Source organism: Lepidochelys kempii, chromosome 3, assembly GCF_965140265.1.
Source record: "Lepidochelys kempii isolate rLepKem1 chromosome 3, rLepKem1.hap2, whole genome shotgun sequence".
In the NCBI taxonomy this organism is placed as follows: Eukaryota; Metazoa; Chordata; order Testudines; family Cheloniidae; genus Lepidochelys; species Lepidochelys kempii.
In genome coordinates this window covers 86187346-86203042 of record NC_133258.1, presented here as the reverse complement: position 1 = coordinate 86203042, position 15697 = coordinate 86187346, and the positions used below count along the sequence as shown (strand labels likewise).

Below are 15697 nucleotides of genomic sequence, written 5' to 3'. Positions count from 1 at the left end.
CACAAACAGGGCCCCATTGTGCTAGGCACTACAGCCATAGAGAAGAAAAGTCCCTGCCCTGAAGAGATTACAATCTAAATAAACAAGCAAGACAAAGGACAGGGGAAAGGGATATAACATACATGCAGAGTGATCAATGGGATGGATTGTAAGCATCATGTTAGTTCCCTAGTTTGTTTGGGGTTTTTTTTTGGGGGGGGGGAGAAGTGGGCTGTTAGGAAGTGAAGGGATCAACTGAACAGAAAGACAAAAGAAGAAATAAAGAGGGACCATAGAAGGGAGGGAGGTAAAAGGGACAAGGAAAGGGGAAGAGGGAGGGCAGATGGAGTGAGGCTGAGGTCAAGAGACTGTGGGGGAGGGAGGGAAGGGAGATAGAAGACAGCCAATTAGCACAGAGAATTTCCAGAGTAAAACTGCAGAGAGCAGTCTCGTGATGTCATTGGTGTCCAACTGTGTCTACTGCAGTTGCTTCTGTGTTGGTTGCCAGCAGAGATTTTTACTGGCTCTGCCCAGGAGTTTCTTCACAGACTTCATGTGGGATTCTGGGCAAATCACTTAGGCCCAGATCCTCAAAGGTATTTAGGTGCTTAACTTCTATTGAAATCAGTGGAAGCTAGGTGCCTCAATACCTTTGAGGATCTGGGCCTTACTGGCTCTATGTTTCAGTTTCCCTGTCTGGGAAATGAACATAGTACTAATCTAACTCACAGGTGTGTTGTGAGGTTAAACCCATTGTTGTTTGTAGAGCACTTTGACATGTTCCAAAAGAAGGTGTTACATGAGAGCAAAGCTGCTGTTGTTATTCATATTGGAGTAGCACCTAGAGGCACCAAAAAATCTTATAGTACTCAGCACTGATTCTGCATACTGTTGCATACAGGCAGATACCTGCACCTACACAGAGCCCTGGTGAAGTGAATGGGGCTCTATACAGGTGCAGAGGTCCACCCACATGGAGCAGCTTGCAATATCAGGACCTTTGCTTAAGAGAAGAAGCAACATGGGTGATGCAAACAAATACTAGTGAGAGGGAAGGAATGCAAATTGAATTCCACTCGTACAAAAACAGTGTTATGCAGTGGGGAATTGGGCTTTTAGTTTCCTTTCTAATTGCAGTGAAGAATCTGACAGAGGTCATCCCTCAGCTCCTGGATAAACTGCGTACAGTAGACCAAAAGTTGCCAGCAAACAACATTTCTGCCAGCATTCAACGGATCAGGGAGCTAATTGCTCAGACTAGGAGTGTAGCAAGCAAGGTAAAACACTTGGATCAGACATTCGATTATGAGTGATAATGATCAAATGCATCTTATTAACAACTCCATTTCCCTGAGCTAGATTCCAGGTCTGAATCTTGTTATCTCTCCCTAACAACTGGATGAGCACAGTACAGTGGTAGCAGTTAAAATCTTTAGAGTTGGTACATGCAAATAATTAACATGGTATTCATGGCAGAATATGATGGTAATGTTAATTAGCCAATATGATAATGGTGGTCACTGCAGCAGAATCATTTAAAGCTAAAATGATATTTACTATTAGTTTATTATTCAATTGCAAACATTAATTATGAGCAGCAGCAATTGTGATCATTTCAATGAAAACCATTGTGAGTTCACAATATTTCTTTTTGTTAAAAAAGGCCTTTTTCACATAAGAAAATCTGTACTATACTAATACCATGGTGACATTAATTGCAACAACAAAAGCGTAGAGATATTTCTGGCAAACACTTTATAACAACAAGTGATGCTGAAAATGAAAATGATATATGCAATTGCATTTGGATGAATACTGAGAAGTCAGAAGATGAATACATCTGTACAGTGTTGAAATATTCTGGCTGTAATGGTGTACAGGGTCTTTAACACCCCCCCACACCCCCCCGAAGCATCGCTGCTCTGCTTCACCCTGCCCCAGGAAACATTTCTCTGAGCAGAAAAGAGCAGCGAGTATTAGACCAGCCATTAGACCAGGGTGAACCATTGAGATCTGGTCCTCCAGTAGCTAAAAGGGCGGGGACCAGCAACAGCCAATCAAGGCACAGCAGGCTAAAATAAAAGGAGCTGCCTGCTAGCAAAGCAATTCCTGGCAGAGCCAGTGGAGTGAGGAGGGACTCACTCTAGGCCACAGCCAAAGGAACCAGGCCAGACCAGTGTTCATTTCTGGCCACAATCAAGGGAACGTGTGCAGGAGGAACCCTGCTGGTTTAATTCTGGAGAAGGAATTAAGCCTCAGAAGGATCAGCAACCATTTGATTTATGATTGGCCCTGAATAGCAAGGAACTTCTATTTGAGTTTGTTGTACCCTGAAAAGGGGTTTGAACTGTGTGACCTGGCCACAGGACCAAGCCACAGAGTCTGACTGATAGCCTGCAGGGGGTGCAGGGAGCTGAAGAAAATGACAGTACTGTACCCGGACACCGTGGGGGGAGGGGGACACTCAAAGAAGGAAGTGCAACCTACCATAAACATGGTACAGAAGAGGGATGCGAGACCCCCCTCTCAGCAAGGAGAGATGATGACACGGAATGATACCTGCACCCATCTCAAGTGTGTGATGTTAGTTATCCTGGATCTGCAGATGGATCAGCGGGGCCGCCAGCTGGGAACCACAGAGGCCTGGTATACCCTTTAACACTGTCCACCTAAACTGAATTGTCTACATTTGGTCCGAAAAACTAAAACTCAGTCAGGAACTACAATATTTGACTATTCCTTAAATATGTTTTAGTTTTAAAACATACAGTTCTTCAAAATGTAAAAATATTGCTTTAAATATGTTTAAAGGTATCATAAAATGAATGCTCTTGGCCTGATTAACCTCTCATTTATACCAGTTTTACACTAGTATAACTCCATTGACTTCAGTGGAGTAACTCCTGATTTAAACCAGAGAAAGGGAGAGGAGAATTAGGTCTATTTCTGAAGCAAAGAAATAAATGATTGGGAAATATTTTTTTTAAAATATGCAAGAAGTTTGTTGTGTACAGAATAATATTATAGCCCTGATTCAACAAGACACTGAATCATGTGCTTAAGTCCCATTGAAGCCCAGTGAAAGTTAATTATGTGTATTGTTGAATAGGGGCTTCAATGAAAGTAAAGAAAAAACTGACACCATTTCATCAGTATGTTTCCCTTTATCTTTCTACAGTGTGTTTCATTGATTTGCGTTGTTAAGAACATACAATCAATGCCATTGTCAGTATTAGTCAAGGAAGCTGTTGAGGGAGTAGGTTTGCAAATTTCCCCATAGCAGAGTCTCAGAACAGAATGTATCTAACTTTATATGTTTGCCACTTCAGGTCCAAGTCTCTATGAAGTTTGAAGGCCGATCAGCTGTAGAAGTTAATCCAAAGACCAGCCTAGATGATTTAAAGGCTTTTACCTCCATGAGCTTGTACATGAAACTTCAGAATGACCACCCACAGCTGGTAGCATCTCCAGATAGATTTGTTCTGTACCTTGGAAACAAAAATGTAAGAGAATAATCTAATTAATTTTATTCGGAAAAAAAAGACAGAAGTGGAAATAAGTATGTGGATTTTTCAGCAACATTTCTCTATTTCTTACCATCAGGGATTTCCACAATAATATTTTACTGATGCTGGTCATTGGTTAGTGACATGCAGTGAACTATCCCTGCAATTTTTCCCTCTCTCCAATAAAATATTCTATCCAAGTAGCAAATTGCATTGCCTGATGCACTGAGATACAGAGGCTAGCTTCTGTAAACTACACTTACCATCCACACTCAACTGGTATTGAACTGCTCTGAAGCAATTACTTCTGTCTGCCAGCTTTCGTGGGTAACATGTAATCAACACTGTACTGCTGACAATGTAGATTTCAAGTCTGGCAGTTCAAAGGTCTTAGAGATAAGAGTTTCAGAGGAACAGCCGTGTTAGTCTGTATTCACAAAAAGAAAAGGAGTACTTGTGGCACCTTAGAGACTAACCAATTTATTTGAGCATGAGCTTTCGTGAGCTACAGCTCACTTCATCAGATGTTTACCGTGGAAACTGCAGCAGACTTTATATACACACAGAAATCATGAAACAATACCTCCTCCCACCCCACTGTCCTGCTGGTAATAGCTTATCTAAAGTGATCAACAGGTGGGCCATTTCCAGCACAAATCCAGGTTTTCTCACCCTCCACCCCCCCACACAAATTCACTCTCCTGCTGGTGCTAGCCCATCCAAAGTGACAACTCTTTACATAATCAAGTCGGGCTATTTCCTGCATAGATCAAGGTTTTCTCACATCCCCCCCACCCCCATACACACACAAACTCACTCTCCTGCTGGTAATAGCTCATCTAAACTGACCATTCTCCAGGTTTAAATCCAAGTTAAACCAGAACATCTGGGGGGGTGTTCTGGTTTAACTTGGATTTAAACCTGGAGAATGGTCAGTTTAGATGAGCTATTACCAGCAGGAGAGTGAGTTTGTGTGTGTATGGGGGTGGGGGGGATGTGAGAAAACCTTGATCTATGCAGGAAATAGCCCGACTTGATTATGTAAAGAGTTGTCACTTTGGATGGGCTAGCACCAGCAGGAGAGTGAATTTGTGTGGGGGGGTGGAGGGTGAGAAAACCTGGATTTGTGCTGGAAATGGCCCACCTGTTGATCACTTTAGATAAGCTATTACCAGCAGGACAGTGGGGTGGGAGGAGGTATTGTTTCATGATTTCTGTGTGTATATAAAGTCTGCTGCAGTTTCCACGGTAAACATCTGATGAAGTGAGCTGTAGCTCACGAAAGCTCATGCTCAAATAAATTGGTTAGTCTCTAAGGTGCCACAAGTACTCCTTTTCTTTTTAGAGATAAGAGTGTTTCTTTGCCTGTGGCATGTGCTACTGCTACTGAATACCCTCCTCATAGCTACTTTTAAACACTTAGAAAGGGCTTGCACTCTCCTTATCAAAAAGGGTTGTGAAGCAACTGTGTTAAATTTTTACTGTTAAAAGAAAACAAAAAAGACACATCTCACAAACTCTGTGCAATGTGGGCCAACTGGTAGTTTGGAAAGGTGGAGTCAAGGGCTTTTCTTTTTAATCTTTTTTTAAAAAAAGGAATTTCTGTGTACAGTGCATGTAAATTAAGAAATTCCCTGCTGAGAGCAGATCTGATTATGGTGCATATGGACAAGACTTTGTTGCCACTTCCTATATTGATACTGCCTAGTAAACAGTAGGCACATGCAAGAGCATGTGATAGATTTCAGTCAGAAAATGTCTTAGAAATATTTAACCTGGCAATTACTTCATCCAAAATGGATTTGAAGCCATACTTTTTGGACAGTGCCATCTACTGAAACAATATAATTAGTGGAAGGTGTGCTTTAGTTTATTAGTTGTACATAAATATTCTCTTTTGTCTAAAACTGTCTAATATTTATTAGCTTTTTTGGATTATGAGTGAATCAAGTAGCCCTGTCATCCCAACTCATTGATGTTTTAGGCAAAAGATTATATGGGTCTTGCGATCAAGAATGACAACCTGGTGTATATTTATAATCTGGGAGGTCGAGATGTGGAGATACCACTGGACTCCAAGCCAATCAGCTCTTGGCCTGCTTACTTCAGTATCATCAAAGTTGAGAGGTAAAGTGTTTATGTGCAGCTGCTCTATTTCTTATGAGATCAGTTTGGTTTGAGAATTTCACAAGTGAACAAGTAAAACTCAGCAGTACCTATCTAAGGTACTTTAACTATCTAAGGCCTTGTCTACATTGTCATTTACAGCACTGCAACTTTCTCACTCAGGGGTGTGAAAAAACACACCCCTGAGCTCTGCAAGTTTCAGTGCTGTAAAGCGCAGTGTAGACAGTGCACCAGCGCTGAAATATATGGCAGAATGCAGTAAAACAGAGCAGGAGACTTACAATTTTCCCCCAAGTAGCTCAGTCACAAATTTAATTAACGCATTATTTTTTTAATGAACATCATCAGCATGGAAGCATGTCCTCTGGAACGATGGCCAAAGCATGAAGCAGCATGTGAATCTTTCGTGCATCTGGCACATAAATATCTTGCGATATCAGCTACAACAGTGCCATGCAAATGCCTGTTCTCACTTTCAGGGGACATTGTAAATAAGAAGCAGGCAGCATTATCTCCCAAAAAAGTAAACAAACTTGTTTGTCTTAGCAATTGGCTGAACAAGAAGTAGGACTGAGTGGACTTGTAGGCGCTAAAGTTTTACATTGCTTTGCTTTTGAGTGCAGTTATGTAACAAAAAAATACATTTGTAAGTTGCACTTTCATGATAAAGAGATTGCACTACAGTACTTGTATGAGGTGAATTGAAAAATACTATTTCTTTTGTTTATCATTTTACAATACAGATATTTGTAATAAAAAATAATATAAAGTGAGCACTGTACACTTTGTATTCTGTGTTGTAATTTAAATAGATTTATTTGAAAATGTAGAAAAACCTCAAAAATATTCAATAAATTTCAATTTGTATTCTATTGTTTAACAGTGCGATTAATCGTGATTTTTTGAATCACGATTAATTTTTTTGAGTTAATTGCATGAGTTAACTGCGATTAATCAACAGCCCTAATATATATATATATTTTAATTGCAGTTAACTCACACTATTATATATATACACACTCACACTTTTTTTTTTTTTAGGAAAGGTGAAAAAAAGCTAGAAAACAGAAATGTCTCCTCCATAGTTAACAACGTATTTTTTCCATTTCTCCCTGATCCTACACTTGACCCAAATATTTGCCCCAAGAGCTCCAGAAAAAACAATTGGGCCTGTATCTCTTCTCCACCATTTTTCCACCAGTGCAACTTCAATGGAGCTATTCATTGGCACAAGCCTAAGAGTCTAATCTTGTTTCCATTGGAGTCAGTAGAAATTCCCATTGACTCCAAGAGGGCAGGCTCAAGTCATAAATGGAAGGAGAATCCACTGCAATCTCTGTAATTTCTCGCTTTGATCCCAGCCAGAACACCAGATGGGTGATGCTTTTCTGGTGGGGAAAATATTTACACTAAACAACCAAAAAAACTTTTTTTAAAATTATCTTTTCCTGTTTCTTATATCTAACCATCAAGCTAAAGATATGACTATGCAGCCCTCTTTTTCTCCAAATTCCTTCAACAGGGTGGGAAAGCATGGCAAAATATTTCTAACTGTGCCGAGCCCTAGCAGCACAGCTGAAGAAAAATTCATCAAAAAAGGAGAGGTCCCTGGTGCTGACTCCCTTTTGGATTTGGAGCCCAAAAATACCGTCTTCTATGTTGGTGGAGTGCCTTCAAATTTTAAGGTAGATCAAATAACTCTTCTGTATATATTGAAATTTAAATAAATCAAACCCAGGCTGCTGGGACTTCCTTTACAAACTTGTCATTAATGGAAAGGTTTGGTTACTGGAAACATCCTTATTAAGTCACATACCACATTACGATTCTTCAACAAGTTCCCTGGAATCTGCAGCACTGACCAAGGCTAATGCTACCATCTACATAGAATGTCCTCCAATGAGAAGCTGATCAGATTCATCTTGGCTACAGTAAAATGTTTCTGACATGTAATTAGAGAAAAAATACGGAGTTATTGTTCTAGATGGACACCTAGTAGCCCAACTGAACAATGCGTGCTTTCTGCTATACTCTGTCAACGCTGGGTACCAAGTTTGGCATAGAGACTTTCCTATGTGAGGGCTGTTGGATGGCCAATTTGAAATGTGATAGTGGCCTCAAGGTAGACACCCTATAGAATTCATGGTGCAGATATCCATATGTTCCTAATATTAGCCATAAATTGTTTGCTACTTCTGTGAAAATTAGTTGGAAAACCCATTTTCTAAACATCAAAGACTCTTAAAGATTTTAATCAGTAAATATCTATTCAGGGATGTAAATCTGCACACCAGAGATGGTTCAGCAGAATTACTAAATCCCAATGAGGACCTGATATGACTGTGGAAAAAGCCAACTGATATGCCAATTAATGCTGGTTGTAACAGGCAGATAATGTGCTGACGAAACGTTTGCTGCTGCTATGTCTATTCTACAGTGCAGCATTTTTTAACATTGGAAGACTGCTGCATTAATTCTGCCAGCTTTACTTTCATTTTGTTTTTACATCACTTAATTTTTTCCCTTTCACTAACAAGGCAATTTAAATTCAATTTGCAGTGATCATTGTTGAGTTATTTAAAATAATCTCTGCTGAACTTTAGCTACTGGCAAAGATAAGTTCCATGAATATGCGAGAATCTCTCAGAGTTCACATGCTTTTTTTTTTTCCTTTCTTGTGGTATGAAATGGCCTTTAAACCACAAAGAGATGTAAATGAAATGAACACAAAATACTGGGGGATATTTCCATTTAGATTGTTATGAAATGTTGTTCTTTGAATATCATAGAGACAAGGTGGGTGAGATAATATCTTTTATTGGACCAACATCTGTTGGTGAAAGAGACAAGCTTTCAAGTTACACAGAGCTCTTCTTCAGGTCTTTGGATAATAAATTGTGTAATTCGACTAAAATAGATCTGGGATTAGTCATAAAATCATTATAGCATCACATAGCACCATACCCTAAAATCTAACTCCTTCTTTTTTTGCCCCTTGTCTTTAAAAACTATGGTGGAAGTTCTCATTTGTAGTAGTCCTATCTAAGCATTTGTTCTCTTCAGCAGTTATTCATTACTCCTTTGTAGACCACAGCATAACTGCCTATCCCCATGCTTGGACACACCACTTCCCATATCTGGCTCACTAACTTTAAGAGGGGTGTTAACAGGCCACTTTACCTGGAATGGTCCCTTGAAATATGTGTTAACTACTTATGCTAAACAATCTGTCCACCTTGTATTTAGCTGTGACACTCTGAGTAGGTTTCCCAGACCTGAAGAAAAACTCTGTGTATGATCAAAAGCTTGTCTCTCTCATAAACAGAAGTTGGTCCAATATAAGATTGTACCTCAGCCATCTTGTCTCTAAAGCTTTGTCTACACTAGCACTTTTGCTGGCAAAACTTTTGTAGGTCAGGGGTGTGAAAAAACACACCCCAACAGAAGTTTCACTGTCAAAAGCACCGGTGTGGACAGTGCCGGTGTGGACGGTGTGGCCAATAGCTACCGCTGTTCATTGTAGGTGGTTTAATTATGCCGGCATAGAGTAACTACACAGGAGACCTTACAGCAGTGCAGCTGTGCTGCTGTAAGGTCCGTAGTGTAGACATAGCCTAATACTAAGAGCTTCAAAACAAAATTGATCTCATGAACAAATGAATTTGGCATCTCTGAATGAAATACATATGTTGACTTTACCCTTTTGCCTTTGTTTCCTTCTCTGCACAGCTCCCTCCCAGTTTGAACCTGCCCGGCTTCATTGGCTGCCTGGAACTGGCCACCCTGAATGATGATATAATCAGTTTATACAATTTCAAGCACATCTACAATATGAACACCACTGTATCGCCACCTTGTGCCAGGTAGAGAAAAATTCAGTTGTTACAATGAAGTTATTTGATAGCCTGCAATGTTTGCAGAACCAAATGGCTACTTCATTTGTTTCATTTTAGAGAAGAATATCAGGATAATATTAACTTGACCTTTCCTGAATATACCAACTGGCTTGATCTGGTCTACAATTGTACATTTTCTTTGTTATTTTCCATCTGCACAAATTGTCACAAATGGCTTATTTGCTCCTCTGACACAGAGCCATTAGTCATATGCTCCTGAACTATTCAGTAAAGATTTTTCTTCTTTTTAAGCCCTTTGCAGAAAGAATAAGAAATGTTCCACTTAAAGGGAAACTGTAAAATTCATTTACTGTAAATATTTATGGGAGGTTTCTTCATTTGGTAGTCAGGAACTCTAGTTTTGTGTTGCATTTTGATGTATATCTGTATGATCAGAGAGGAAGAAACTCTAGTATTGTTGGAAATAAATGTAGATTTTAATAAATCTGAAGAGAGCAACAAAAGTATAGGATTTTCTTTCCAAATCTCTCTTACAGAGAGCAGATACTGTGAGTGAAAAAGCCCTATTTGCCACATCTCTGTAACAGTGTGTGAAGGGTACATTCCTTGCATAATTGAGGATCCAATCCATCTGCAGTTAAAGTACATGTTGGATTCCCATTGACTTCTATGGGAGTTGGATAACCCTTAAAAAGAATACCTCTGCCTATAATCAGGAAGGCTTGTGGCCCTAACACCTGTCCAAGAATGAGCCTCAAAACTTTCCAGTTTCCAACATATAACTATAAAAAACTGGGCATGTTTAGTCTTGAGAAAAGAAAACTGAGGGGTGGGACCCCAGAACACCTTCAAATATGATAAGGGCTGTTATAAAGAGGACAGTGCTCAATTGTTCTCCAGGTCCACTGAAGGCAGGACAAGTAGTAATTGGCTTAATCAGCAGCAAGGAAGTTTTAGGATTGATATTAGGAAAAACTTCCGAACTATAAAGATAGTTAAACTCTGGAATAGGTTTCCAAGGGAGGTTGTGGAATCCCCATCACTGGAAATTTTTAAGAAGAGGTTACACAAACATTTTTCAGGGATAGTCAAGGTTTATTTGGTCCTGTATCAGTGCAGAGGCTGGGTAAGATGACTTCTCAGCATCCCTTCCACACATACATATCTATGACTCTGTACCACAAAACCAACACATGACCTTATGATAAGGGAGACTGATACACTATCACAGCCCTAAATAATTTTTCAGGGAAAATTCTCAGACACCAGTGTAAAAATAAAAAAAATCAGAGACTTAAAGTCTCCGTCCCTCCCAGGGATAAATAAAAGTTCAGGATGACTATTCCAAGAAAGTGTTATAAACTCTGACACCCAAATGTTAACAACTCCCTGGATCTTTAATGCAGGGTCATAATGCTAAGAATGCTCTAAGATGGGTTCTAATTCTTGCTTGTTTCTGTGTTTTTTTTCCGTGCTAGGAATAAGCTGGCCTTCACTCAGAGCAGAGCTGTGAGCTATTTCTTTGATGGCTCTGGCTATGGTTTGGTGAGGAACATTGAGAGAAGAGGAAGATTCAGCCAGGTGACTCGTTTTGACATAGAAGTTCGAACACCAATAGACAACGGGCTTATTTTCCTGATGATTAATGGAGTGAGTATAAAATTCTGTTCTCACACTGTCCCCTGTTTCTCTTGTGCCTATTCTGCACAGTTACTATGCAATACCCCCAACGTGGATGATTTATATTTCATTTTGGAAGAGAAAATTCCCTTCTGCTCACATATCATGAGAAACCTGAAGTACTGGGTACAAAGCTCCTAGTATTCTCTGATTTACTCTCATTGGCCCTAATTCTGCTCCCACAGTGGCATAATGAGCACTTCAGTGGAGTTAGGGTAGCATGAAACCACTTAAAGTGAGAAGATAATCACACCCAGTATTTTTACTTTTATTTAAACATGAATGCACTGTCCGTGCTATCAGATGTTACTATATAGTAGTTGACATGAAGTTCTATACATTTGTCCCCTGGTAGATAGATGGCTGAACTCTGTTAATACAGTGCAATAGAATATCAGGGTTGGGAGGAACCTCAGGAGGTTATCTAGTCTAACTCCCTACTCAAAGCAGGACCAATCCCCAATTTTTGCCCCAGATCCCTAAATGGCCTCCTCAAGGATTGAACTCACAACCCTGGGTTTAGCAGGCCAATGCTCAAACCACTAGACAAGGTGGATAAGATAATAGTTTTCATTGAACCAATATAGTTAGTTATTGTTGTAACTTGGAATTAGAGACTATCCTAAACCAAAATGGTGAATCCAAGCACCCCCAAATTTTCAGAAGTTTAAGATTGTCCCCTACCTCTAGAATGGTCTGAACAAAAAACCCACATCCAAACATCTTTAGGGCTTTACAAAATTTTGAATATAAACTCAGACTTGTGTCTTGAGGCATCTCTTCCTCAAACTTGCAAGCCCAGTCTGGGTTAAAATAATTTTAATGAAGCAAAAGAAAATAATTTATTGTGTAGATATGGCAAAAATATCAAGAAAGTAGAACAGTTCACCTGCCTGAACAGAACCATATCGGCTAATAGAGACCTCAAGAAAGAAGTGACATCAAGGATAGAAAGGCATCCACAACATTTACTAAATGCAACATCGTATGGAAATCAAAGAAACACAGCACCAGAACAAAACAGATGCATTTTAATTCAAACAACATTTCAGTGCTAATAGATGGCTGTGAAAGCTGGAGATCTACCAAAATGTTAGTTAGAAAAGTAGATGCTTTCCAAGTAAGTGCCTACAAAAGATACTGGGTATTGGTTGGAAAGACTTCGTCACAACGAAGAGGTCTGAGAAATCACCAACCAGCAGCTCGTTTCCACTAGAATCAGAAGGAAGTGCTGGACATATCTGGAACATGTACTCCGGATTCCAACACACAGACACCCATGAAGCTGTCAAGTGGAAACCAGACAGTGTCAGGAAACAAGGGCACCCAAGAGAAACCCTAACAAGAACCCTTCACCGGCAGGGTAGAACAGGTTATCTCAATACCATAGAACAGTTGCAAGCAGCAGCAAATGACAGAAGGAAATGGAAGATTCCACCCCGTATGCCAATATTGGCTCATAAGGATGTAAAAATGTATGTTGATACAGTATGTGCACAGACTTCACTGCAATGAATTAATTCCATTTTAATGAAAACACTTACTTGGCAATGTTTTCCGCCAGGGATACTTATAGAAGAGATTTCTGTAGTGCAGATTGCTCTACAGCATCTGAAAACCACCAGTAACCTCAGCTCTGCTTTAAGCAGCAGTTGCTACCCAAAAACTCTTCTGTAGTAGATCAATAATTGGTTTCTTCTGAGCAGAAATTCCAAAAATTGTGTCTCAATTGTACTTTATAATTTTGTACTCTGTGATGGAAACTACAGTCATATTGGACATAAGCTGTTGAAGACCAGTTCTGTTGATGGACATTTTTGGTTGGATTGTACAAAACCAGCTACCACTGTTATGTTCTATGTGGACAGCTCATAAATATGCAAAAATAAGATTCTTTTTACTTTATTTACAAGTTTGGCCTGTTCCTTTTGTAGTGTTTTCTGAGGTTTAACGCTCTTTTGTCTCCATTAGAGACTGTCATATTAATGTTAGAAAAATATAAAAACAAACATCTGGCCAGATCCCCAGCAGCTGTAAATTGATCCATTTTACTCCCTTACATGTTTAGATGGTTTACCAAACTAATTCTATGCCACAGAACTTGAATTCAACTTGATTTCTTGGTCCTCCTGTGCCATGGTATTTCTCTCTCCTTTAAGTGCTCCCCATTTGTTCCCCTGAAAAATTCACTACCTTAATGATTTAGCTGAGTGCTGCTCTGCTTATGAAGTTTTGTATGCAGTGTTGGTGTTGCTGTGTTGATCCCAGGACATTAGAGAGGCAAGGTGGGTGAAGTAATATCTTTTACTGGATCAACTTCTGTTGGGGAGAGAAACAAGCTTTCAAGTTTACTCTGTGTAAGCTCAAAAGCTTGTCTCTCTCACCAACAGAAGTTCGTCCAGTAAAAGATATTACCTCACCCACCTTGTCACTATAAAGTTTTGGTTATCCAACCATAGAATAGAGTCCATAGCATGTGGCATAGGTGACCAATGGCACAGCCTGAAAACCTAATTCAGAATACTGAATAAGTATATGTTTCAAACAGTAGTTCACCAAAATTCCAAATCAATACTGTTTATCAAACAATTTATTAATAAAAAAATCCAGGAAAATTATGATAATTTTGCAAATAGGTAAAACACCATTTTCAGTGAATAAATTTTTCATAATTAATAGTTCAACCATCTTGAATCATATAATATATCCATCTCTATATTGCTTGCATAAGAATGATGTCTATATACTTTCCTTTAATGCGGTTTGTTTTGTACAGAGTATGTTCTTCAGTCTAGTGATGCAGAATGGATTCCTGTATCTGCGCTATGACTTTGGCTTCAGCACCACCCCCATGCTTCTTGAAGATTCGATGAAGAAGGCTCAAATAAATGATGCAAAATTCCATGAGGTAATACTGATGTGAAAGTATTTTTATTTAGGTAGCCACACCAAGAATAATAAAGCATAATGCTAGGTTGCTTCTCTTATAATTAAAGAACCAAAAGATGATGGGTCAGATTTTATATAATACCAAATGTGTCAGTTTTGCTATGAAGTGGCAAGCAACACCGGGCAGAAAAAAATATACTAATACTAAAAAGTATTAAAAGTCAGAATAAAACTATTGTGACAGGGTCGGACCAGATGGCTACAGGAGAGTAATTTTTTTTTTTAAAGCAGAAAAGAATTTTATTTGTGTAACACTTACAAAGAATCACCAAAAAGGATAAAGCAAAACTATGCAACAAAACAAAAGCAAACACAAGGTATAACACAGCAGCCTTCAGGAGGGAGAAGTGTTCAGGCTAGCCTGGGCCCAGAGCAGGGGGGCTTCCTCGACACTCGTGGTCTTCCACCCTCCTGAGTTACCTGGTGGCCTAGAGCGGGGGGGCTTCCTCAACACTCATGGTCTTCCACCCCCTCGAGTTACCTAGTGCCACGCCCAGTGTCACAGATTATTCCTCTCCTGAGAGTGCCCGACAAGATGGGCACGGCTGCGGCGTGGGCGGTTTGGGGGTGGAGGAGACGTACACCACGTGTGATAAGACCCCTCCTAGGTGACAGTGATGATGGTATCCACAGTGGCAACGGCTGGGGCTGGGGTCTCTCGCTCTTCCCCTCAATCAAAGGGGCAGACGGAGGGAACCGGACGGGGTCACCGAGCAGAGAACCTCGGACAGTACCCACCGTTCCTCGAAGGCGTCAAGGGAGTCGGTGGACGCCGCCCAGAGGAACTCCGCCCGGATACGTGAATGTACTGAGGATTGGAAAATGGTCCTACAATCACAGAACGCTTCATTAGCCAACTTCCCCTCTCTGGTTTTATAAATGGCTGTTTTAGCTAGGGCTAGGAGGAGGTTAACCAGGAGATCTCACGATTTTGTGGGGCCACGGATGGGGAGTGTGTAGATAAAAAGGTGAGGGGAAAAGTGTAGCCAAAAGCATAATAAAATGTTTGTGAGGAGCTGGAAAAGGGACTGCAGCCTGGCACACTCTAAATATACGTATGCCAGGGTTTCCCTCACGTTGCAAAAAGGGCAAATATCCAGGATGGGGGTGAACCGCGTCAAAAACACGCCCGTGCTCACAGCTCCGTGAAGGAGCCGCCAACTAATGTCCCCGACGGGCCTTGGGACCAAAGTGGAATACAGGCTGGCCCACTGGGACTGCTCACCCTCCAAAGGTGGCAGGACGTCCCACCACTTTGTATCGGGGCGGAACACCAGGGTGTGGACGTGAAGGATGTGAAGCGTGAGTGTGTATAGATATTTCCGTGGCGCGATTTGGAAACTAACTGGCTGCAGTTCATGCAGCTGGCTCACAGTGAAAGGGTGAGGGGTTTGTTGGGATCTACAGGGTAGGGGCCCAATTGAAAGGTCCGGCGGGCCTGGGGTAGAGGGTGGGCGGGGTGCGCCCTCGCACAGGGCTCGGTTGAGATAAGCCTGAGCAGCGGGCGTCAAGGCGGCCTTCACCTCCTGAAGTATGCACCGGGGGGTATGAGGTCTGGAGAGCCCCATGCGCCGAGCGAGTGTCAGGGGATCCAGCCAG

At 40.7% G+C, this 15697-nt stretch overlaps 1 protein-coding gene across 1 annotated transcript in view; it reads left to right on the top strand.

The window, feature by feature from the left end:
- LAMA4 (laminin subunit alpha 4) overlaps positions 1-15697 on the top strand; it is a 158121-nt gene that overhangs the window by 102950 nt on the left and 39474 nt on the right. The window contains exons 18-24 of the mRNA XM_073337097.1: positions 1117-1256; positions 3309-3482; positions 5470-5612; positions 7135-7297; positions 9342-9475; positions 10948-11119; positions 13926-14057. Of these exons, the coding sequence (XP_073193198.1) occupies positions 1117-1256; positions 3309-3482; positions 5470-5612; positions 7135-7297; positions 9342-9475; positions 10948-11119; positions 13926-14057 (1058 nt within the window). The remainder of the gene's footprint in view (positions 1-1116; positions 1257-3308; positions 3483-5469; positions 5613-7134; positions 7298-9341; positions 9476-10947; positions 11120-13925; positions 14058-15697) is intronic.